The 24,969-nt window shown below is 44.0% G+C and overlaps 1 protein-coding gene across 27 annotated transcripts in view; it reads left to right on the top strand.

Moving 5' to 3' along the window:
- AIFM1 (apoptosis inducing factor mitochondria associated 1) overlaps positions 1 to 24,969 on the top strand; it is a 37,809-nt gene that overhangs the window by 710 nt on the left and 12,130 nt on the right. For 2 of the 27 annotated variants that reach the window (XM_037908130.2, XM_043522005.1), the window contains exons 2-9: positions 12,153 to 12,295; positions 17,562 to 17,652; positions 18,731 to 18,787; positions 19,620 to 19,652; positions 20,287 to 20,411; positions 20,554 to 20,684; positions 21,560 to 21,650; positions 22,347 to 22,431. In XM_037908130.2, the coding sequence (XP_037764058.1) occupies positions 12,153 to 12,295; positions 17,562 to 17,652; positions 18,731 to 18,787; positions 19,620 to 19,652; positions 20,287 to 20,411; positions 20,554 to 20,684; positions 21,560 to 21,650; positions 22,347 to 22,431 (756 nt within the window). Of the gene's footprint in view, positions 1 to 255; positions 410 to 12,152; positions 12,296 to 13,810; positions 13,939 to 17,561; positions 17,653 to 18,730; positions 18,788 to 19,619; positions 19,653 to 20,286; positions 20,412 to 20,553; positions 20,685 to 21,559; positions 21,651 to 22,346; positions 22,432 to 24,969 lie in introns of those variants that run through there. The other 25 variants (XM_037908146.2, XM_037908145.2, XM_037908150.2 and 22 more) reach the window with 23 other exon arrangements.

The following is a 24,969-nucleotide window of genomic DNA, read 5'->3' as shown; positions in this document are numbered from 1 at the left end:
TCAGTGGCTAGTAACCAGGATGGTCAGGGATGCAACCCGTGCTCCAGACACCCGCACTCCTGACTGTCAGAAGCCGGGAGGGGAAGTGGGGTTGGATCAATCCAGCTGCCCTGTTCTGTACACTCCCTTTGAAAACTCTGGTCCTGGCCACTGTCTGAGACAAGATACTGGGCTAGGTGGACCATTGGTTTGACTGAATGGCAGTTCTTGTGTTCTTACCCCTTCCTGGAACCTGATCTCATTGCTGTAAGCCAGCAGGACTCAGGATGATGACTAGAAGGAGTTGGGCCTCTGAATTCCAAGAAGTATTCTAGGTGTGAAGTGACAGTCTGCTAGAGCTCCTTGCTACGTTGCCTGCTGAATGACTTTCGAGTTGAGTACCTCATAATGGAAGAGAGACAGGATGAGAGTGAGTCCTCAAACAGCTTTGAGTCTAGAACAGAAATAAAACCGGTGGGGTTTAATGGTAAATGTTAGAGGTTCTTAGCTGTGTTGCTTTTTACCCACTTCTGTGATCTTTTGCATCAGAATGTGGGTAGTGAGAAACAGCTTCCATGGCACCATTAAATGGATTCTTAAAACTACTGTGTTTATCGTCCTTGAGGTTGTGACATCTCAGTGTGAGGGCTGTTTAAGGATGTCATTTTGAGCTTTCAGAGCATGAGATCAGTGAATGAAGTCCCCTGTGCAGCTTCCCATCCCATTAATCTAATCCTGTGTTGTAGGAAGGCCATCTTAATCTCCAGGATTGAGAGGTGAGAGTGCTATTTCCTGAAAAATGAACTATGAAGCAACACACACAGTGTGCGTTAGCTTTCTACACCTCCTTGGATAGAAGGGCTTGAAGAGGATCTCAAACTTTGTTCTGCTTATCTGTCTTTCATATTGGGAATATCTGCTCCTCATTTTCTTCTTTGTTGGCAGTTTCTGGAAAAGCTCCTTGGAGGAGGATGTTACTGATGTCACACAAAGCTATAACCTGAGCTTCAGCTCCCCATCCAAAATGAGATGGGGAAGGAATGCTGATCCTCAGACTGGAAACTGACAACCTAAGACTACTGTTTGTGGTCTAAGAATTGGCATTCTCTCTTGTCTTCCCATCCCTGCTTGATGTTAATAATCTGGTCCTCCAATGATCTTTCCAGAGCCCTTTAAGAAGAAGGAAGAATCTGATGTTTCAAATATGAAAACTGTTCTAGGATGGGGGGAGAGGTTTTGCATCTGTCTTTGAACATAATAAAGGAGACTTTATGCTTCATAGTTCATTTTTAAGCAATGCCCATGCCTTTGGACCTTGGTGCTTAGAGATCTCTTGAATTCATCTTCTCTTGTTTTGTTTTTGTTTGTTTGTTTTGTTTTTTGGACTTTTAAAGTATTTGGAGACCTCTGCATGAGCAGTGAAATGAAAATACAAGCAAATTTTTTATGGCAGATCCTTGCATGGAAGCAGGTTATTTTACACTATCTGTCCTTGTGTTCTCCATTTAATTTTGACATCAGAAGTTAACCTTTAAGGAAGTGGCGTATTCTTTCTCTTCCAGCATATCTTTTGGTGGAAGAGATTTGCCCTGCTCCTCTCAGGTCACCGATTAAGATGAATGGCCTATTGTAATTCCTGAGCACTGCCAAATTAATAGCCCAGAGAATCTTGTTAATTATCTTTTCATTGGAGAGTGAACATGTTTTCTAACAGCTACTGAAATAATAAATCTATAATTCTTTTAGAATCTTTTTGCCTTTTCCACCCATTCCTCCTCTACAGGGTGACAGATTTGAACTTTCAGCTTTCTTTCTTATTTCCCCTCCACACACACCCTCCTTCTCTTCCTTTCTGGGGTGCATGGCATGAGATAAGAACTATGCAATGTTGCCGTCTCACTTTCCCGTCTTGAAGTTTGACTCTTACTGCAAGGATGTAAACTGGAGAACTCTCTAAGTGGAAAAGGTGTAGCAGAGGTTTCAAGACTAGCCTTACAGTGCAAAGGATGTGAAGTTTTCTTTGATGATAATGAAGGGAAATGGAAGCAAATATAGTCAGCTGGTTATAGTCCTGCATTCCATGTGCCACAGTCAATCCACTTGTGATATTCTGCTGCTGTCAGTAGCCTGGTAAACTCGAGTTTTCCTATCTAAAACATCTTTTTACGTATGTTGTGTCTTTGTTCCACAGAAAGGAGCTACTGTTTTTATTTAAACTTTGAAACTGCAAGACGCAAATTCCGTTATAATCATTTATCGTAAGTGATCTTGCCTAACAAAACTGTTAGTGCTCCTTGTGGATGCTCCAGACTAGATAAAAATCTTTAGTATTCCTGAGTGTGTGAAATACTGTCAGGGAGGGAGAGTGGGGCTTTAGTTTCAATTGAGGATGAAATTCAGCATAACTTACTTTGGCAAATGAAAGAGAATGTCGTGGAAAGCTGGGGGAGAGTCTCTGAGCAGAAGAAGAATGATGCTCTCTTCTTACTTCTCAGCTCAACAATGAAACTGCCGCGGGAAGGTCTTGGGCCCGTAGTGAGACTTGGAACCAAGGAGGAACTGGGAAACTGACTCTTGCTTCTGCAGTTTCTTATAGGAGACTTGTGTGTGTTTCCTCTGACTGAAGCAAATGATCCTGGTTTGCTGTTTTGCTCTAAGTCTGATGATGTTGAATCCCACGCAATGGGCCAGGCTGTGTACTGACTGCAGGAGTTGGGGGATTCTTCTTTGTTTTTCCCTCTTTTTTTTCCTGTGACCCACAGTCACAACCTGGGCTACATTCATACAGAATTGTAAACTGGCTTGCAGCTGATTCCAGGCTTTGCTTTTGCATCTGCTGGGTTGAGCCAGAGGTGAGGGGTATGGAGTGGGGCGAATGGGTGTGGGACTAGTGGCAAATGCAGAGGGGCAGTGTTCAGGGGGAGCTGACAGGGAACCAAGGTAGTCATGGTTTGGGGGTATGGGGCAAATTAGAGGAAAAACACTCTTCCTAGCTTCTTGGAATGAAGGGCTGGGAGGGGGCTCTGTAGGAGAAAGCAGACTGGTGCAGAATGGGGAAAGGTGGTGCAGAGGACTTGGGGCCATAGAGGAGTCCCTGGGAGGGGGTTGCAAGTTGCTATGGGACACTTAGAAAGGACAGAGAGAGGCCAAGTGTTCTTTTATCCACACTGAATTTTCTGGACATAAAAATTAGTGTTTCCGTGTGCACGAAAGCTTGTCCCTCCTCCATTGTTCGCTATCCTGTGTATCCCTCATGCAGGAGACAAAGCCCTGCTTTGAGCTTGCTATGATCTATGAGGAGGGGACAAGGGGGCCTTCCTCTGGGCTTTATATGCCAACCCAACGTAAACTTGGCACGCATTTAAAATCAGGGAGATTCCCAAACAAAGCTTGTTTTAATAAGTTAATGTTGAAAGTGTGTTCCAGTGGACTCCTCCAAAAACAAATCTTGACCAAAATTTGACGCTGTTAGGAAAAACCAGAAAATTAAAAATTCTGAACTTTACTGATTCACTTCTCGCTCTCACACTGCCTGTTTTACACCACCCAACCATCTTTAACTGTCCCTCTAAAACTAGTGAAGTTTGTGCAAAGGTCAAAATGACAAATGACTAGGAGTTCATAAAATCCTGTTTCTTATTCAGACTCCATTTCCATGGTAGTATAGCAGAGAGACAGTGCAACACTACTCGCTACAAAATTTGCATTTGTTAGTTGCTACATATTATTGCTAATGGAGTTAAAAATACAAACTTGCAAGCTGTACCCACAATTACATAAATCTTCAATGCCATAGAGTCAGCCTGTCTTATGACGCCACAGATCAGTCGTGTTTCCACTCTGTTCCACCAATATATCACACTGAGAAAATGTACGGAACTTGGATGTAACAATGTACCTGAGACTCTACACTTTGAAATATTTACTATCCATTGAATAAACAACATAGACCTAGCAGCCAAAGAAAACTACTTACACTTACTGGTGTATATCAGGTAAGATAGTAAATGATGGCAGAATGATGGAGAAGGTATGGCAGTGGATCCCTTCAATGTTAACTTCCTAGATTGTTTAAAGGTGTAGGGTTTTTATGAAGAGGGTGTATTTTTTGGGTAGTAGCTGGACTCTAAAGCACGCTTTCAATTTTAACTCCTTTGGAAAAAAAACTCCAAACCTTCTTATTTGGGAGTAAATATTACGAGGTAACTTTTGGTCTCAAGCTTTGCCTAAATTTTGCAAATGCTTTCCATGATTGCCAGCCCTGGTTCAGGTCCTCCCCTTTCTGCAATCCTGAGAGCTCTAGTGTAGATGGACTGCTGCCACTGCTTTCAGCACAGTGTTGTTAGACCTGCTGTGAACAAGATCAGGTGACGATTTAAAAACACTGGTGATCTGTTAACAAAGTTAGGAGCCCCAGTGTAAACTCTTGTGGAGATGAACTCATGGTAGCTACAGCAAGAAATTTTGGAAAATTTCTCTAGTATAGACACAGCTTGTGTGTGACTTTGAATTGGCTGGCCAGGTAGGAACTGGTCGCCTTAGGATGCTTTCCAAATTTCTTGCATCATGGATAAATGCAGACTGTGGAGGGGAGCTCCTACATAGGACTTGCCAGACTGGGTCAGATCCATGGTCCATCTAGTCCAGTATCCTGTCTCGAACAGTCGCCAGCACCTTGTATTTCAAAGGAAGGTGCAAGAAACCATGTAGTAGGCAGGTGTGGGATAATCTGCTCCCCATGAATGTCTTCATCCTAAGCACTAATAATTAGAAACTGGTTTAAATCCCAAAGCAGGAGGTTTGATATCAATTCCCAAACTTTTTCTTTTTTACTGTTATTCTCAGATGATGTTATCTTTATAAATGTCCAGTCCTTTCTTGAGTCTTGATAAGTTCTTGTCTTCAACAATATCCTGAGGCAGTGGGTTCCACAGTAGATATGTGAAAAGATAGTTTCTGTTGTCCATTTTGAGTTTGGTACCTTTCAGTTTGTTTGAATGTTCCCTTGCTCTAGTGTTAGAGAACTTCTTGGTCAGGAATCTTGGTCTCCCTGTGAATGTAATGGAAACAACAGTGGAGCAGGGAGCTCTGAAGTGGATTTCTTCATTAGCTGGAGGGCAGGAGCTACAAGGAAGAGCTGTGTGCTCTGGTATTAGACACCTAATGTGGGTAGTGGTAGGGGTCCCTCGGATATTTGTAGTGATGAATCTTGACTGTTCTAACCCTAGATTTTCCTGTTCTGGCAGAGGCAGATTCTCACTTGTGGCTGTTCTTGGCATGGCAGCTTTTGGGGAAATCTGAATTAGTGTGCTCATAGCAAGTCTTGAGGCACATCAGACATGCTGCGGTCTTCTAGGCCTTGTACACATTACAGATTGTTGCTGTGTTTGAATGTGGTGGTGAAGAATTGAGTTAGCTGACAAATTTTTCCTGGACTACCCTGTCAGCTAATTTTAATTCTTCAAAGCCCTATTCAGACAGTTACTGTGTGTCGTGTAGACAGGGCTCTATAGGTAGCCAAGTAAAACAGGAGTGTAGCAATGACCTTGGAAGGCCATTGGAGAATCTAGCAGCACACGTCCTTGAAAGTTGCTAATATTTATATGGGTCACTGTTATGCAAAAGTTTCCCTTCTACTCCTCTGTTTTTCATGCTTACAAATTTATGGCCAATTCTTATTTTGTTCCTAAGTTTTACATGTTGATCTCTACCTAAAAGTGGCCTTTTCATAAATTGGAGCAAAATTCTTTCAGTTGATCTTGAAAAATACTTTTTCCCTGTATTAAGAAAGTCTAGTCACTTTTTTAAAGAGAGCTATATGAAAAATGGCTGAAGATTTAAACTTGGCATAGACACAGTCCTCCTTGAGAAGTAGTGCCTGTACTACACTTAAAATACCTTGGTTTTGATTGACTAAAATAGACAGTTTGAAAATTGCCTAAGCCAAGCTTTCACAAGAGAAAATTAAATTTCCATGTGCACGCTTCAGGAGACATGGATTGTTCGCAAGTTCACAGCTAGTTAGGTACATGCACAGATTAATTCAAGAAGCTTATGGTGCTGCTTGTGAAGTCTGCACAGATTGGAGATTTTGCCAGTCTAGTAGCTCTGGTTAAAAGAATTTACAAGCTCTGTAAGCTTAAAATTAAAGGGAAAGAAGTGTGTTAATGCAACATTAACAATACATAATTGACTGCTGCATTCACTGATGTGATCTGAATATGCTAACGTTACTCAGCTGTGTTGCATGTAAGTACTGTTTTCTTTCTCTCTTGGGAAATAGCGAAGTTCCTAGAGGTACAGACTATGAAAACATACTGTATGTGTAATGTGGCCAAGTTTAACTTTTGCATTTCCCAATGTTTTATTATCTTAACTGTGGTATGATGTGAATACCATTTTTTGCATGTAATATTTCAAATTCAATATAAAACATAATAGATATGTGTTTAATTCACAGAACTGTTGGTTGACCCTCCCAAATGCCCTCTTCTGTGTCCTTTTCTCTCGTCTCTGTTGCAGTTAGGCCTCTCCGGGTGCAGCCAAATTTTCCAGAAGTGGCCACTGATTTTAGGAGTCTCAGTTGTTGCAAGTCCAGTGTAGGGTACCTGAGGCCAGATTTTCAGGGGTGCGTGGCACCTGTGGCTCCCATTGACTTCAATTGAAATATTGTGCTAGAACAGCATGTTATGGGACACACAAACCGAAAACCAGAGAGGTGAAGGGGATCACCATACAGGCTTTGTCCACCATGCGCAATGCTGAGTAATTGCATTCTGATGCTCTCTCTTTGAAGTTGAGAGAGTTGACTGAGTTAATCAAGTTGGTCTCTCCCCTCACCCCATGCACCAACAACAGCAAACTTCCTGAGTTAACAGGGACTCCTCTGTCAGGGAGACAAATGCCTTGCCCCTCTGCTGTACGCTGCCCCCTCTGAGATTAAGGAAGTTCCTGCTGACACTTTACATGAGACTGGAGCTGTTTGGATCACTAGAATGAGGGCAATTGGCATTTAGTCCCTGTAACAATCCCCCTTCACTCTAGACAGTATCTTCTTTGTCTTCTATTTGGAATTGGTTTTCATGTGGCGTTAATCTGGGGTAATACACAGCATCTGGCATCAGTGTTTGTAGAAAGCATGTCAGAGTTCTCATTTGTGATGATCTTCGCTTGCAGTATGCAAGTCTGCTGTAGGGAAAGCATCATGAGATTCTGTCCAGCCTGCTGTAGCAAGCTATAACTGTTTAATCACCGTCATCTGTTTCTACACTGGGGGTTTCTGTGAACATTTCTCATCATTGCTACCACCAATGGTAGCAACATTGGGAGCTAGGGTAAGCAGGGCTCCAGGATCCCATTGCATTAAGCGCAGCCTTCAGAGCAGAGTAGCATGACAATACTTAAAATGCCAGTGACTGTTGGTGCACAGTTCACAGGAGCATGTTTATTGATATCACTGATTGGACTCCACTTGGGGTGTCAGTAGTAGGACCCTATAGGAAAGTGTTCTGGTGTAGACAAGGCCCTTTTTGCTAGTTGGGTTCTAGTAACTTCTGCTTGACTTGTGTCTCGGACTCCAATCCCCGTCTCAGGACATGTCTACGCTACAAACTGTCGTTGACACAAAGTACGTTCTTGTACAATGACCACCATTGCTCGCGCGAATGCATGCTTGGCTGCTTGCATCTGCACTGTATGTGCTCACCAGGAGTGCTTGTGTCACTGCAAAGTGTGTTGCATGTCACCATCAGCGGTGTAATGCCTTTTGGGAACTTTTTGCAATGTGTATGGAGTAGAAATGAGTCACGTAGGACCTTTGGGAGCTAGGGGTCAAGTTACCGGCATGCAACTTTCTCCATCCCATAATGCCATTCATAGCCTATAGTTGTGCCTTTTTAAAAAAAATCCCACCAACCCGCATGGCACTTTCAGTGTCTCCCCTCTCTGACAGAAGCATGGAGCCCACAGAGCTCTGTGCTTTTCTCATGAACGTTGCAAATACAGGAGGCACAATTCTCCCGTAGTTACAGACCCACAGGAAGTACCGCAACAATGGGGGACGCAAGGATTTCTTCAAGGACAGTGTACTAAGGGATGTAGCGAAAAACAGTTCAGGATTGTTGGTGGGGTTCAAAGAGCAGCTGCAGACAGCTGAGCACCACTTCTGGGCTCAAGAAACGAGCACTGGTGGGTGGATCGCATCATAATGCAGGTTTGGGAAGATGAGCAGTGGCTGCAGAACTTTTGGATGTAAAAGGCCACAGTGCTGGATATCTGTGCTGAGCTGTCCCCAGACCTCCAGCAGAGGGACACCAGAATGAGAGCTGCATTGACAGTGGAGAAGAGAGTGGTGATTTCACTCTGGAAACTTGGAATGCTGAATTGCTACCAGTGAGTGGGAAATCATTTTGGAGTTTGAAAATCCAGAGTAGGGACCATTGTCAGTTAAGTGTGTAGGGCTATTAGTCGTCTCCTGCTACTCAGGACTGTGACTCTTTGCAGTGTGCAGGACATGGTAGATTGCTAGGCAGTGAGGGGTTTCTAAACTGCGGTGGGGCAAAAGACCACACACGTATCCCTATTTTAGCACAAGTCCACCTTGCAACAGACACATCAACAGAAAGTGTTCCTTTTCTATGGTTAAGCGAGCATTGGTCAGTCACCAGGGACGCTTCAGTGATGCCAGTGCGGGCTGGTCTGTGAAGGTGCATGATGTTTGCATCTTTAAGAACACGGGACTGCTCAGAAAGCTGCAAGCAGGGACTTTCTTTCCCAACTGGCAGCTTACCACTGACAATATTGAAATGCCAGTATTGATTCTGTGGGACCCAGCCTGCTCTTTGCTCCCCTGGCTCATGAAGCTTATGCTGACCACCTCAAGACCACTAAGGAAAGACTCAGCTACTGACTCAGCAGGTGCAGAATGACTGTTGAATATGCTTGTGGTGGATTGAAGGGACGCTGGTGGTGTTTAGTCACTAGATTAGATCTCACTGAGAAAAATATCTCAATGGTTATAGTTGGCTGTTGTGTCTTGCATCAGATCTTTGAGGCCAAGGGGGGGAAGCTGTCATGACTGGCTGTCTGCTGACTTTGAACAGCCAGACACAGGGGCCATCACAAGAGCTGAGAATGGAGCTAGTGATTGAGGGTAGCTTTGAAAGAGCTGCAGTAGGGTGCTGTTCTGGAGTGTGCTGTGGGTGCTGCTAGGAATTGGGTGGTACCTGCTGTCTGTTTATAAATAAGACTGGCTGTTCACTAGGACGTGTGTGCACTGTGATCCTGTACATTTACAAGTACCGTGTGCTTTCCGTGTCCGGTGTGAAGTAATAAAGAGAATCTCATTCTCAAAAAACAGAAATTTATTGAATTGCACCAACAGCGCAGGAAAAATCAATGCGCAAAAAGCATGCGAGGCAATACAAATGTTAATTGTAAGTTAATGGAATGGAACTTGAAGATTGGAAAGGCAGCAAACATTTCTGCGCGTTTGAATGCACACGTGTAGTCGATTGTGACTACACGTATACCAGGCGTTGGTCTCTCAGGTTAGAGTATGTGAAGTTGTGGTTTCCCTTGCTGTCCCCTGGCATGGAGTAGTAGGGATAAGGATGAGGCCCATGATTCCATATGGTATGTAGGGAGCTGGAGTTCTCCAAGAAGTGCAAAGGGTCAGGAGTCTGGGATTTCTGGACTTGTAGCTCACCAGGATCTGCAGCATTTGGGTTTGCTGCATGAGTAGACCGATTACATCCTCATGCATTTCCCTCTCCTTTTCCTGCTGGGATTCTCGTGCCTTTCTCCTGTTCACTCTTGCTTTCTGCTACATTGGCCCTCCAAGCCCTTTTTATCAGTCTGATGCAGCACTGGCTTGCGGGATCTTGCTGGACATATCCTTCCTGGTCGTCGTCTTTCTCCTCCTTGTCAGGGTCAGGTGTTCTATGGGAGCAGAGGGGGCAGCCCTCAAGGCCTCCATGCCAGAATCTGCTGATAACAAAATAGTCAGATGTGCCACAGGATTTAGAGCCACTAGGGGAAGAGAAAGATAAGATTCAAAACTCCTTTCCCTTATTCCCATAAACACTTTTAATAGACATGCTTATTGACACTTCAGCTATGGAGCGCCTGGGCACAGCTCCACTCTCCAGCACCAGGCATGGTGAGTATGGCCCATCCAGGGCAAGATGGAAGGGGGACCAGGGAAAGGAATTTCGATTGCATGAAACAATAAAATTTCAGTCCCTATTCTAAGGGTGGGAGCGTGGAGCAGTGGCACTGAGTACTGGCTCTGTTTTCCACAGGCAGTGGAGGTTTTAGCTGGTATCTCACTGCAGAGCGTAACAAAGACACAGAGGGAGCAGCTGCTACTGGCGTCCTGAAGCCACCTGGGTCTGTGTGCTATTAGCTTGTTTACTGCAGTGGTGCCAGCTGAATTCATCACAGAGCAGTGCGGGAAAGCATCCTACCACTGAGGAAGAAATAAGGCAGCTATCCCTAAAACCTTCGGCAGAGGATTGCAGAGTATCTCCGTGAACGTTTCATTGAGGGACACCCCTATGTACATAAAACCAAACTGCCCTGCATGGCTCACCCTACCCCCCCACCGAGCCCAACAGGGGAATGAAAAGCAGATGCCAACTCTACCTCTGTTTGTTGTGCCACTAACTCTTCTAGTCTGAGTAGAACAATGAAAAGTTGATACCTTTGTCTTGACTTGGGGATGGACCGGGCGCCATCTTTAAATTTAAACATTGTAAGGAAAAATACATGCCTGTGCTTACCTGAGGTCCCTTCCCCTTCAGCAGGCTCATCCATGTTTGGCTGGCAGGACTGGCTAGACTGGTCAGGCAGGTCCTGGCTAATGACATGGCTAGGCTCCTCCCCAGCTGCCTCTCCCCTAACTCCTGTCTTCCTCCTTGCTGTTCATGGCAGGGGGCTCTGTCTCGGGCTCCTCTGAGGTATCCATTGTGGTCTGTGGTACACTACTGGGACCTCTGCCAAGTATGGCATGCAGCTCATTGTAGAAGCGGCAGGTCTGCGGCTCCGCACCAGATCAATTGTTGGCCTCTCTGGCCTTGTGGTGTGCCTGGCAAAGTTCCTTTGCTTTCACGCAGTCCCTGCCATACCCCTTTGCCTGCATGCCCCTGTGCCTCTCTTTGCAGGTATCCACAATTCTGTGTCTGGTCCATAGCAGTGCTTGCACAGCCTCTTCTCCCCATAGGCGCAGGAGTTGCAACACCTCCCGTGTACTCCAGTCAGGAGTGTTTCTGGCGCATGGAGCCAGCATGGTTGGTTGGGCAATTGCATACAGCAAGGGTGAGCTGCTAGGTGTACTTGCCAAGGTGGGCCATCAGGAAAAGGCATTTCAGAAATATGCAGGAGACTTTAAGGGGAGTGGCTTTTGGTCTCTGACCCCTGGTCAGTGGAGTTCACCGTGGTCACAATTGTAATCACTGTCACAGGGAATGGGGAATTGTGGGATAGGTGATGGAGGACTGTTAGGGTCAACATAGTTCATGCGGTGCTATCAACCTCAGTAGTTCAACCATGGCTCAACACCGTTCAGAAGGTGGTCTTACTGTGTCACTGTAATGGGGCACTGATGTCGGCTGGAGACTAATTTAAATGTAGACACATGCACAAATAAGTTGACACAAGGTGACTTGCATCAGCCTAACTTTGGCATGTAGACCAGGCCTTAGAACCATCTATAAATTCTTGGAGAGCTTGGGGGCGGGCGAGAGGGGGAGCTTGACTTCCAGAGTTCACAGAACTACTCACTGGTTGCAGGGGAACCCTGCTGACCCCCAGCATGTGCAGCTGAGAGTTTGATCCCAGTATGGACAGGGTCTAAATTCTGCTGGAAATCCCTCTTCTGTGAACATGCTACTGGGGCAGTACTGCATTCAATAACTGGGGGCCGTGAGGGAAGTTTGAGTACCAATTCCGAAGACTGAGTATAGTAGCAGTTCCATTTTCTGCTGTTTGAATGGGAGGAGGTGGGATCTCAAACTTAGTGTAGTGGTTTCGCTTTAGCACAAAATAAGTCACTAGGGTCAGTCAAATATGGGTGATTTACTTGGCTTTATAATACAGTTAATTACTATACCTGAAAACATTACTATGTATTGACAATACTTTGTGTTTTGTTTAAAAAAAATTGTGTTCCTTAGGCAACTTGTTGCAGCGATGGAATGTTCCCTTAAAACTACAGATGAGCAGACAAATGGCTAGCTCTGGTGCACCTGGGGACAAAGGCGATAGTTCTGCTTTTGTCCTTATTGTGGGCTTATCAACGTTAGGAGCAGGTGCATATGTAAGTAGAAAGGCAGTTCATGAAAGAAGCTGCAACACAGTTCCTGTTAAATGATTACGTTCTCTTGCCTCCTTTGCCTCTTATCTCTGCTGTTCTTTCCCGCTTTGGAAAAATTCCTAGGAATCTAATGTCCAAACTGGAACTGGCTGCAAATTAACCAGTATTTTCTCTTGTCATTTCAGTTACCCTTTGTCTTTACTAGAAAAACATTATTTTCTATATCCTGTGATTAACCACAGTTCTGTCTGTTATCTTGTATGTGATAATTAGCACATAGTTCTGATGGTTTATCTTTTGAGCAACAAACTTAATCAGGCCATTGCTTGCCAAATTTCTTTTTTCATTTCAAAGTTTAAGTTCTGCATTTGTCCCACTCTGATATTTATAGACCTCTTTTAACCTCCCCTTAGGTAATGGAAAAAGAGCAAAATGGTTCAGCTAGGCTGAGGTGGTAAATCAGGTTCCAAGGCAGAGTGAATTCAAGACACAAATAGTGTTTAGTAATGGAGAGGTTCCATTTTAAGGAATATGAATCTACCCTTTTGAAGTTCTGTTTCTTACAGGGAAGCATTGTGTACGTTTTTATCTACAGTTGATAGTCTTGATTTAAAACATCAAACACTTAGTGTGGCTATTGCCCTGATTTTACCTTAACAAAACTCTTCACGTACAGGCGGAGCCTGAGAAATAGAACTTTTTATTTATGTTTTTTAAATTTGGGGGAGAAATGTGTTTTACCTATTCCTTTGGCTCTCAGGTATGCCCTGCCACCCTCCTCCCCAATTCAGAGATGCCAGCTCCAACTGCCTGGCAAATGTGATCTGACCTCTGTCATGGAGCTGCAGCCAGGAAGTAGAGCACCTAAATGGGGAAATGTCAAATAATTCCCCCCATCAAATTTTAGAATAAATAAGTCTGCCACTCAGGAGCTTCCTGAATGTGAAAAGCTTCCTTGGGGAGTAGAACCACATGTTACATTGCGTCCTCCTTTAGGAGGGCTTATCTAGCAAGGAAATTCTGTGGAAAAGTTGTTAGAACAAAGGGCTGGGAACAGTAAGACCCGTGTTCTAATGTGGAAAAACCATGGAGTAAGCATGTGGCCTGGGGGGTAAGCTGCTTGTCTGCCTAGTCTTCTTTCCTGCTGGAAAACTTCAGTAAAACTCAGAATCCAACTAAAAAGTGAGCCCGGCGTGTGAATTGATCTTCCTTGAGAGAGACACATGCCCAGCTCCTTCCCCAGCTGCACACAGGAAAGCAGACACCGCATCAGAGAGGAGCCTTTCTGGTTAGAGGATGTTATGTCCACTTTGAAATGAATATGGTCATAAAAAAGGGAAGAGGCTTTCATAGTATATAAGTCCTGAAATGATAAATATGTATTAGCCACGCTTCTTTTGACCAAAAAGGTAACTGAAAACGAACCCTGCTTCGCCAAGAGCTGTTTGATGAAGTGTCCTCATTAATATTCAGTACTCTTTCCTTCTCTTTTCTTTCGTTGCCTGTCTTCACCTACAGTTTTGCAGTGTCATCATCTAAGACCCCCATCTAGATCTCTAACGTCTACAGGTGTTCCTGGGAAAGATGGCAACAACCTAGTGTACTACTTAATTGTAGGAGGAACAGTCACTGGGGCAGGAGCTTATGTAAGATGATTGAACTAAATGCATTTTAGTGGGAGGGTGGGTGGGGGATACCCTGGCATGATTCAAATCTTTGTGCCTCTCATATGTCTAATATCCAGTTAGTCATATAACTTAACTAAATCCTCTGATAAGTGTCCTCTCTGCGGTTTTATTTAAAGGGACATTGTCAAATAGCATTACAACTCCAAATTTGATCTGTCCACACAATTCAAGTCTCTGACGGGGAAACTTCCTGCTGAGTTTAATTTTTTTACACTGAATATCTAAAGTCAAAATAGCCAGAGCTTGTGTAGGACTGACTGTGTCTTTTGCTTTTCTTCATTGCCAGCAGGGAAGCAAAGTTAATTAACGAGTCACATTACCAGATTTATGCTGACATCATTGAGCTGGTGTACAAATAAATAGGCTTGGCAAAATTTGATTTTCATTTTTTATAATTTTGACCCATAATATAAATGTTTATTTTTAAGCATTTTTCCCAATTTTGTCATTTCAAATTTTCACAGTTGTACAAAATTATGGGGTGCCCAGATAATATTTTTCTTAATGATAGATATTGATATTCAAAAATTAAAACTTTATATATGTTAAAACACAAGTTGTCAACATTACATCAAAGTATACCAAGTAAATATCCTTAAAGCAGACTCTTAGTTCTCAAGCAGCATTTGTCTTTGCCTATCTGTATATTTCAGTTATCTGTGGAAATACTTTGGTTGCATGTATGGTGAAATAGACGTTCACCAACATATACTGATGATTTAATCCTTCCAAGCTTACAAATAAGGAAGTAACCCACTAACTTCAAGCTCCATTAGAAAAACAGGGGCAATCCATTTACCTACTTTTGTAATTATGCTACAGAAGGAGCATTAAATAAAGCACTTCTGCCAAATAGCTAAGAGGGTAGCTTTGTTTTTTTATTATAAGTACTTAGCAGTGTCCCTTTGGAAAACCTATCCAGAGGTAGTGCCTGAAGTGTTTCAATCTAATATGTGCACCTATATGTATCTGCTTTCCTGAATGGTCAGATTTTGATTTGTTGTATGCTGCCTTTTTAACTAATTTCTCAACTTCACACTATTCTTCTTCTCTCTAAAACACAGAGGTAGGTTTACAAACCTTGGGTTTGTACAGTTGATTACAAGTAACAGTTTAAAATGTTTTATGCTAATTCTTCTCAAACAGTACTTCTATTATGCTTGAAATTTTGCTTCTATCCCAGAGATATGCTTTTGTCTGCCTCTGCTTTTTATTCATGTTCTGCATTAAGATTGAAATCATTCAGATTTCATTTGAGACTTTACCTTGCTTCACTATGCAAAGCTTAATCTTGGAGATAAGTAAAGTTTGAACTGTGTAGGCAGTAGGAGCGATGCCAAAACCTCAAGAGAATAGTTAACTTCATTTTAAACAGAGTTTGGATCTCATAATATTTTGCTAATAAACTGTTAAATGTCTTCAGTGTCATTTGGTTTTTGCCGTTGCAACTTTAGTTGCCCTGACTTTGAATTTAAAGTGACACGTTGCACATTGCAAAGATCCAAGTTTGTATGCTGTTTTAATGTCCTCTGAGAAGGGTCCAAAACGTGGTATCTAATTATTGTATGTTAAATTGTAGCAGTTGCTTTTCCTTAGAGCATTACGAGAGATGCAATGCATGTCGGATTTACGTAATCACACGAGGCTAGGGAATACTTTCAGACAGTTAATTTGCTTCCCTTTTATTTATTAGTTCTCTGATGGGGAGTAGGAGGGTGGAATACCTTGCTACGATCCACTTCCAGAATGTCCCTTTCTCTTCCCCTCCCCATGCACATGGGAGTTTTTGAAAACTGGTTTCGGAATATATCCTCCATATATGTTCTCTGAATAAAAGTCTCCCCAGAATACAGCTTGTGCTCTCCTATCATTTTCCTGAGGTCTCCACATATCTTCGTGGGGAAAGATGCTCAGCTGAAAGAGGTTCCAGGTGTTTAGTATCAAGTTCCTGACAAAAATCCATGCTTCCCTTCCATGGATGTGCTGACACTGACATCTTACCTGCTGACCCTAGAAGTGTCTGAGAGATGTTTAAAAGATCTCATGTGGATTCTTTTCTAAGCCAAGACAGTTAAATTGAGTTATTTCAGAGCCTCCAAGGCCCTTGTCTAGATTAGGATTTAAAGGTGTGTGATTTTAAACTTGCTAACCTCATGCCTTTAAATGCTAGCCTACACAAGGCTCAATTCCCTACAAGTTTTCCTTGTCTTGGGACTCAAGTAGTTCCTTGGATCTCTGCTTTTTCTGGAAGATTTTGTCTTTCCACCAAGAACTATAAAAATACGTTTCTCCCTCGTTGAGACTCAGAATGACTCTCAAGTCCTAACTGACAGGGACCATTGCACATTCCAAGCCAGTCACGCTGCCAGGCCTTTACCCAATGTTTTCTCCTAAATGAAAGAGACATACTCTATTTTTGCCTTGTTAAGACCATGAATCAAAAAGGATTTAGCTCTGTCAAAGTTGGGCATCTTTGCTGCTTCAACCAGTATTCTTTAATCACAGTATAATTCCTGTTGTAGAAGGTCAAACTCTCAGTACCTATGCTTTTTGTGGTGCTGATTTTTACAGGTAGGAAGCCACTAGACAGATTAAGATGACTTGGGTCTCTAGCATTAAATGTGTAGGCTTTACAGTATTTGGGGAAGGCTTGAATATTTCACTCCTCCTCTGAAGACAGTGAATTTTTGTGTTTCATTGTGTTCTACCATCTTTAACTGAGCAGTGTCTCCCCACAAACAAGCAAAAAACCATCACCTTGTTGTCCTCTTCCTTCACCCCATTGGCCTAGGGTACATGTTGCAGTTCTCCAGCCAGAATTTCTCCTCATTCTCTTTCCAAATAGAGAACAAAAATGAGGGGGTTACAAGGCAGTTGTCTCCTGGCGTCTCCCAACTCTGTTCCATGCTCAGGGGTCTTCTCCATCGTAGATATGAATGGTCCTACTCAGCAGTTGTTGCCATCTTCCCCAGTTAGACTCTGGTTTGCCGCTTTGGAGCCCTATCCAGCTAGTCCAGGCTCTGCTGTGCTCTTCTGCTGTGCAGCTGGGAGCTGTTTTGCTTTCTGTCTGCTTTTTCTTGCTGCAGCTTTGTGTACATCCTGTCTTGCGGTCTTCCTTCTCTGCTCCAGAATAGCTTTCTGCAGACCCAATCGCGCTTGTCCTGCCATGGCCTGCCCTTGCAAAGAGCCTAGAGGGAGTCTGTATTAGGTGTGTTGCCTTTGTGGCAAGGCCCATACAAATAGAGTTCATCTTGGAACAAATCTTCAGCTCGACTCCCAGACATCTGCAGAAATCCTCAGTCCACGATTAGGAATGCACCCAGACAGCGAAGTCTCATGAATAGAACAGTGGAGGAATCTGAGATTCCTCCGCTAGATGCATTATTTTGTAGACTTACCTACACATGCATGTGTTCTCTTTTAACAGTGAGCTGCATTTTGCTTCATTTGTTTAATTGATGGCTCTTCTGAGCGAGCAGAGTGGACAAAAGCCTATCAATGAGTTGAAGCACAATGTTACATTGATGCAGTGATATGCACGTGGTAGATGCGTAACTGCCATCCACTTTTCTCCTCTCCAGGTGTACAAGACGCTGAAAGAAGACAGAGAGAGATTCAATGACCGCATTGAAGCAATGGCTATGAAATCCCAAGACGTAAAGTCCACCTCTGGTGGGTAATAGCCTACCATAGCTACGAGCTATATCCCAGTTTTAAGAGTCTCAGAAGAAAGGGTTTTTCTTAAAAGTGATCACTTGGGACATCTAAAACTAGACTGGACAAAACACTCTTCAAAGCCCCATGTAGCACTAAGCCAGGGCAGGAGAGCACTCGTCAGCCGTTGGTGTGTAAGCCTTTGGTACGCTCAGCCTTGTGCCTTCAAGCATGCACAGTGGTGCTAGCCATCCAAATGGCTCTCTGTAAAAGGGCAAGAGGAAAGCATAGGGAAGTTTCTAAACCTCTTTTCTTGGCCTTCTGGTAGCACTGTAAAAACAAAACAAAAAAATCCCAAACTTAACCATATTTCAAGTTTCCTGGATTTTGTAGATCGTCCCCTTCCATCACTTTGTGAACCCAGCAGCACTTCGTGGTCCAAGAGCCACTTCCAACTTATTTTCCATTTCAGAAACTATATTTGCACAATTACATTTCCCAGTTTAATTTTTATACTGTCAGGTGTCTCAAACTGCTGCTGAAATGGCAGCTTGACACAAAGGCCCTCGCACATCTTTTAGAGCATCACTTCTCAAAACTGCGGTCTGTAGACTTCTTCTGGGCCAAAGAATGAAACCTCTTGAGAACTGGCCGATGGGGACTTGTCCTGGGAAGTGAGGGGTAGGTCCATGAGAAGTGCTCTCTTATGAAGCTAACAGGAAGAAAAAGCTGGAGATTCACTGCATTTTGGAGGATTTGTAGATTAAAGCCAGAAGATACCATTAGATCATCTAGTCTGATCTCCTGCATCACACGCCAGTGAATTTCACCAGTTACCCTGGTATTGAGACCAATAACTTGGACGACAGCAGATCTAAGCCAGAGCTGGGGTTGGGGGAGAGAACTTTCTAGGTTAAATGTTGGAACAGCAGTCTAATGACAGAGGCTGTTACTCACTAGAAGCTCTACCACCTTCATTGAGGGGAGCTTGCTGATTCTGAGGAATCCAGAGATTAACTCTGAATTGTGGCTTCCCAAGTACATTCTTGTTTGTTTGCACCTTGCTGAATTAAGTCTAGTATCTTGTCTCTTCCAGAAGAGGGTGCTGCCTCCCAGGCCACAACAGATGGGAAGGAATCCAGGAATCACCCTGGTAACTTGAACTTGGTTTTATTTCTGTATGCAGGATAGTCATATGTTCCTTAAAACAGGGTTTGAATGTGTGTAGGAGAAACACATTCCTATGAGCTGGTCTCCATCTCAGTATATGAGTAAAAGAAAATGTCCCCCAGGATTTTTTCCTGGTGGTTTCAAGTATTCCATGTCTTTGGATTACTTGCAAGCTGTGCACTAAATGGCAAGAGCGAAATTTTGATCCTGCCTGTAAGTGATTCTGGTCTTAAAATGTAAAGATTTCCTACATCAGAGATTTAAACAAAGCAACCACTTGGAATTTGGCATTTTTCAAACTCTAGTAGCCTCATCTCCCTGGTGTTTGAGCATTTTGCAGGCTGCGTAACTTACACAGATGTTGCAGTACTTCACTTGCTCAGCACTAACCAGTTGTTTGATCCTGTGGGGTTCAAAGACATTGAATCTTTGATGCTTTGTCTGGAATAAACTACTATCTTGAGCTATAAGGAGAATCTGAAGCTTTTAAAGTTGCACGTTGAGTGCCAACAATAAACTTTGTGGGTCCTTGAATGTGCTGCAGCCACTTCACCCAGCTATGTGCATTTAAGCAGAGCTTTTTTTAATGGAGGTGTTATAAATACAACAGGAGCCTTGATGAACGTTTGAATAGCAGTCTACAGCTAAGAGCAGTAGCAATGCTCAAATGAGTAAGCAACTCCATTTGATGCCTAATAACAGGATGTCCCAATGGGGTTATAGTTCAACCTCATTATGAAGGTTCCTTTAACGAACACTCTCTCTCTCTCTCTCTCTCTCTCTCTCTCTCTCTCTCTCTCTCTCTTTTTTAACAGCAGAGCAGGGGTTGACAACAGCTGAGCAGGGAGGTGAGTGAGCACAGCTTCCGTTGTCAGGCTTATCTTATTGGATTCTTTTGTTCTTTCCAGAATCCTCTGCTGTGCCTCTTAGATGTGTTGGCTCTGCAGGGTATCTGGGTTAAAAACTTGATTTAGTCACTAAATTTAGCAGGCCTGACTGGCACGTACAGGGAGCTAGGTATGCTGAGTTAAGAAGCCGTTTTTCCATAGGTTTCAGAGTAGCAGCCGTGTTAGTCTGTATCCGCAAAAAGAAAAGGAGGACTTGTGGCACCTTAGAGACTAACAAATTTATTTGAGCATAAGCTTTCGTGAGGTACAGCTCATAGTATCTCTTCTGATGCTAACTACACATCAACGTCCTTCATTGTTTCAGGCTGCTTCTTGGTGAGGGTAGTGTCTCCCAGAATGTCATGCGGGATTTGAGAAGCCATCCTCTGGGTGAGGGGATGGGAGAGAGCAGCCTTTAGTGAATATCTATGGGACAGCAGTCCACCAAAGAGAGTTACCAGTATTTGAAATCCAAAGGATGTCATGATTCTTTCAAGGGTGAATGTTTTCCTTCTGCTGTTTGGGGGCAGGCAGTGTTCCTGGTGGAGCTTTGTTGCTGTATTCACAACAGGCTGTCTGATCTGTTGCTTTGCAGCTCCAGAGACAGATCCGAGTGCTCGCCCTGAATGTCCATCCCATGCTCCTTTCCTGCTAATCGGTGGAGGCACTGCTGCTTTTGCTGCTGCTCGATCCATTCGAGCTCGTGATCCTGGGGCTAGGGTAAGGGATGTGCACGGCTCTACTCTAGAATGGCGCATGTCTAAAGCCAGATGATGTGCTCCCTTTAGAGCTTGTACATTTCATTCTGCCATTCTCAACTTGTAAACATAGTTGAGGTTGTTAATGATTTCCCATATTAAAGGTGCTGATTGTTTCTGAAGATCCTGACCTGCCATATATGCGTCCTCCTCTTTCCAAAGAACTGTGGTTTTCAGAGGATCCAAATGTCACGGAGACTCTGCGATTCAAACAGTGGAATGGCAAAGAGAGAAGGTATGTGCCATCTGCATGCAGTGATTAATGGGAATTGAATTAATTGCTTAATGACACTTTGAGTGTCCAAACTATGCTCATCTGGGAGTCACTGGCAACCTGCTTAGGTGCGTGAAAGCCACCGGGCTTAAAATGGAGCAGCTTTCCATGCACTTATCTTCACTATGGATGGACAGCCTATTGAGAATACGCATCCCGCCGTGCATTGTGGCTAGACTGCTCCAGGAGCACTGTATGCTGGTATACATGGTTTCCAAGAGCCACATCTTTGTACTGAAGATAACAGCTGCAAGCTGCCCTGTTGAGCTCCTTAGTTCACTATGTACACTGACTACGCTGAGTCCCTGGCTTTAAACGCTGAGACTGTGCACAGACTTGTCAATCGGGAGCACCAAGCAACAAACTATAAACCCAGGATGTTGCAGCGCTGGAGACCGTTATGGTGAAGTGCCCGTGCAGAGCATGAGTGTGTCTCCGTTATGCTACAGCCTGTATCTTCCTCTGTCTTCAGGGAAAATACTGAACACTTAAGAACTGGACTGTATAACCTCCAGGAAATGAGCTTAAAGAATGTAATGCAATTATGTGGTGCAAAACTGACCTCCGTGCAATTTTGACTAGACCTGTGCGGCTTCCTCCATTGTAGAGCATTGCTGTACTAGTGATTGGTTTTGAACAGTACAGACATCCTAGTTTTATGAAACAAAATCCTTTCTGGAATTTGCAGGGGAAGCGTGTTACCATATCAGAAGTTGTTTTTCTCTTTGTAGACTCCCATATGGTTTCAATGGGTGGGTGCTCTTCCAGTCATTGAGTAGCTGCTAATGTGGGAAAACCAGCGATACTGTGTACATTGAAGCCCTTTTTCTCTACAGTATATATTTCCAGCCGCCTTCTTTCTACGTACCTGCTCGTGATCTGCCTTATATAGAGAATGGTGGTGTGGCCGTCCTCAACGGCAAGAAGGTGGGTACAGCGTTAATCAGCGTTACAGCGCCATACATTTACACAGCCCTTTACGAACAGCAGAGCTTACAGCCTAAGAGTCTATCTACACTGCGTTTTAAAACCCACAGCAGCAAGTCTGAGCCCCAGTTGACAGGTGTAGGCTCGTGGTCTGGTACTAAAAACATCTGTGCAGACATTTGGACTGGAGCTCCAGTTCTGAAGCCTGGCAATGGGGTGTTACTGAGGCTGCCAAGCACCACCTGACCCTGAGCTGGTGTGTGTAGTTAGCTTTAGGAGCCTCCTTACAAGTCTCGTGGTCGGAGTGAGTAGGGAGCCTGGCTGGCCATTCCCTCCCCTGTACACCTGGTAGCTGAGCCCAGAAGGCCTTTGGTTTCAGTGAGCCTGTCAGTCCTGTGGAATAATAGCAGGTGCCTGATCTGCATTCCCCTGAGAGTCAGCGATCATGGAGAGGAACAAGCCTAGGGAAGGTTCAGTCTGAGCTTCGACCTACGGCCAAGTTAAAATCTCTTGTTTAGTTCTGAAGCCGTGCTCCTTCCTCAGCTCCCTTTCTCCAGAAAAGGGAGATTCTACAGGGAAACCTTGTTCAAGCTAGGGTATCTTCTGTGACTGTTTCTCTGCCTGATAAGCCTATGCCCACTGATCAGGGCTACAGGACATGTAAACCTGAGCTGCTCTCTGCATTGTGCCTTGCAGGTGGTGCATATGGATGTTCGAGGCAATGTGGTGAAACTTGATGATGGAACCCAGATATCCTATGATAAATGTTTAATTGCCACAGGTTAGTTCCGTGGTGTGTCGTCTTTCCCTCACATGTTAATTCTTGGGCTGACGGTAATGTCATACACCATTTTGGCGAGGTTCTTTGTTCTCTGAGACAGTAATACAGAACCCTTCAGCTGATGGGGACTTGAACCGAGCAGACTTGTCTAGGACAGTTACATGGACAGGGATGTGCCTGATGGGAATTTGTGTCTGGTCCAGTGCAATCCAAATCATCCCATGGAAATCATGGGATGTCTCCGTTCTCCTCTGACTGTGCCACAAGACAGCAGGGGAGGCATGCTAAGCCATGCCCAGCAAGCTGAGAATTGACTCCTGAGAAGATATGGGGAAGGAGGTTCTCATTTCAAGTCTGACATAAGTATTCTTGCCAGCAAGTTAAAGAAGTATGGGCTGGATGAATGGCCTATAAGGTGGATAGAAAGCTGGCTAGATCATGGGGCTCAACGGGTAGTGATCAATGGCTCCATGTCTAGTTGGCAGTGGTATCAAGTGGAGTGCCCCAAGGGTTGGTCCTGGGGCTGTTTTTGTTCAATATCTTCATTAATGATCTGGAGGATGGCGTGGACTGCACCCTCAGCAAGTTTGCAGATGACACTAAACGGGGAGGAGTGGTAGATACGCTGGAGGGTAGGGATAGGATACAGAGGGACCTAGACAAATTAGAGGATTGGGCCAAAAGAAATCTGATGAGGTTCAACAAGGACAAGTGCGGAGTCCTGCACTGAGGACAGAAGAATCCCAAGCACTGCTACAGACTAGGGACCGAGTGTCTAGGCAGCAGTTCTGCAGAAAAGGACCTAGGGGTTACAGTGGATGAGAAGCTGGATATGAATTAACAGTGTGCCCTTTTGCTAAGAAGATTAACGACATTTTGGGCTGTATAACTAGATGCATTGCCAGCAGATCGAGGGACTTGATCGTTCCCCTCTATTTGGCATTGGTGAAGCCTCATCTGGAGTTCTGTGTCCAGTCCCACACTACAAGAAGGGGGTGGAAAAATTGGAAAGAGTCCAGCAGAGGGCAACAAAAATGATTAGGGGGCTGGAGCACATGTGTCAGGATTCCCTCCCCACTCTGGGATACAGATGTGGGGACCCGCATGAAAGACCCCCTAAGCTTATTTCTACCAGCTTAGGTTAAAAACTTCCCCAAGGCACAAATTATTCCTTGTCCTTGAACGGTATTGCTTCTACCACCAAGTGAGTTAGACAAAGGTTCAGGAAAAGGACCTCTTGGAGTTCCTGTTTCCCCAGAATATCCCCCCAAACTCCTTCACACCCTTTCCTGGGGAGGCTTGAGAATAATATACCTACCAAATAGGTAAACAAGGTGAGCACAGACCAGACCTTTGGGTTTTTAGGATACTAAAAACCAATCAGGTTCTTAAAAGCAGAACTTTATCATAAAGAAAAAAGTAAAAGAAGCACTTCTCACTTCTGTAAAATCGGGATGGAAGGTAATTTTACAGGGTAATAAGATTTAAAACACAGAGGATTCCCCCTCTAAGCAAAACTTCAAAGTTACAAAAAACAGGAATAAACCTCCCTCTTAGCATAGGGAAAATTCACAAGCTAAAACAAAAGATAATCTATTGCATTTTCTTGCCATTACTTACAATTTCTGTAATTTTAGATGTATAATTTCAGTAGGAGCTGGATTACCTGCTTGGTCTCTTTATTTGTCTCAAGAGGGAACACACACAAAATAGCACAAACAAAACCTTCCCCCACAGATTTGAAAGTATCTTCTTCTCTTATTGGTCCTTTTGGTAAGGTGCCAACCAGGTTATTTGATATTCTTAATCCCTTACAGGTAAAGGAGGGATTTTATGCTACCCTTAGCTGTATATTTATGACAACGTGACTTATGAGGAGAGGCTGAGGGAACTGGGATTATTTAGTCTGCAGAAGAGAAGAATGAGGGGGGATTTGATAGCTGCTTTCAACTACCTGAGAGGTGGTTCGAAAGAGGATGGATCTACACTGTTCTTAGTGGTAGCAGATGATGAACAAGTAGTAATGGTCTCAAGTTGCAGTGGGGGAGGTTTAGGTTGGCTATTAGGAAAAACTTTTTCACTAGGAGGGTGGTGAAGCACTGGAATGGGTTACCTAGGGAGGTGGTAGAATCTCCTTCCTTAGAGCTTTTTAAGGTCAGGCTTGACAAATCCCTGGCTGGGATGATTTAGTTGGGGATTGGTCCTGCTTTGAGTGGGGGTTGGACTAGATGACCTCCTAAGGCCCCTTCCAACCCTGATATTCTATGATTCTATGATAAGGCTCTGAGTGCCAAGCAAGGCTCAAGGTCCTGCCTGCCTGAGGAGTGATGGGGAGAATCTAGCTCCGATCCCCTCTGTAGTGGGGCATTGCTGCTATAGCCTATGATTCTTAGTCCCGGCTTGCAAACTCATCTGGTGGAGAGGGCTGGATTCCCTTTTTTGTCATGGTCAGTGGGCCAGGGTGTGACGTTAGGACAGAGTTCATGGGAGATCACCCATGATTGTGCAACCTCCCACCTTCACCCCTCATGGTAAGTG

This window comes from Chelonia mydas, chromosome 9 (genome assembly GCF_015237465.2).
Source record: "Chelonia mydas isolate rCheMyd1 chromosome 9, rCheMyd1.pri.v2, whole genome shotgun sequence".
NCBI classification, from domain to species: Eukaryota; Metazoa; Chordata; order Testudines; family Cheloniidae; genus Chelonia; species Chelonia mydas.
This window is presented reverse-complemented; position numbering and strand designations above follow the sequence as displayed.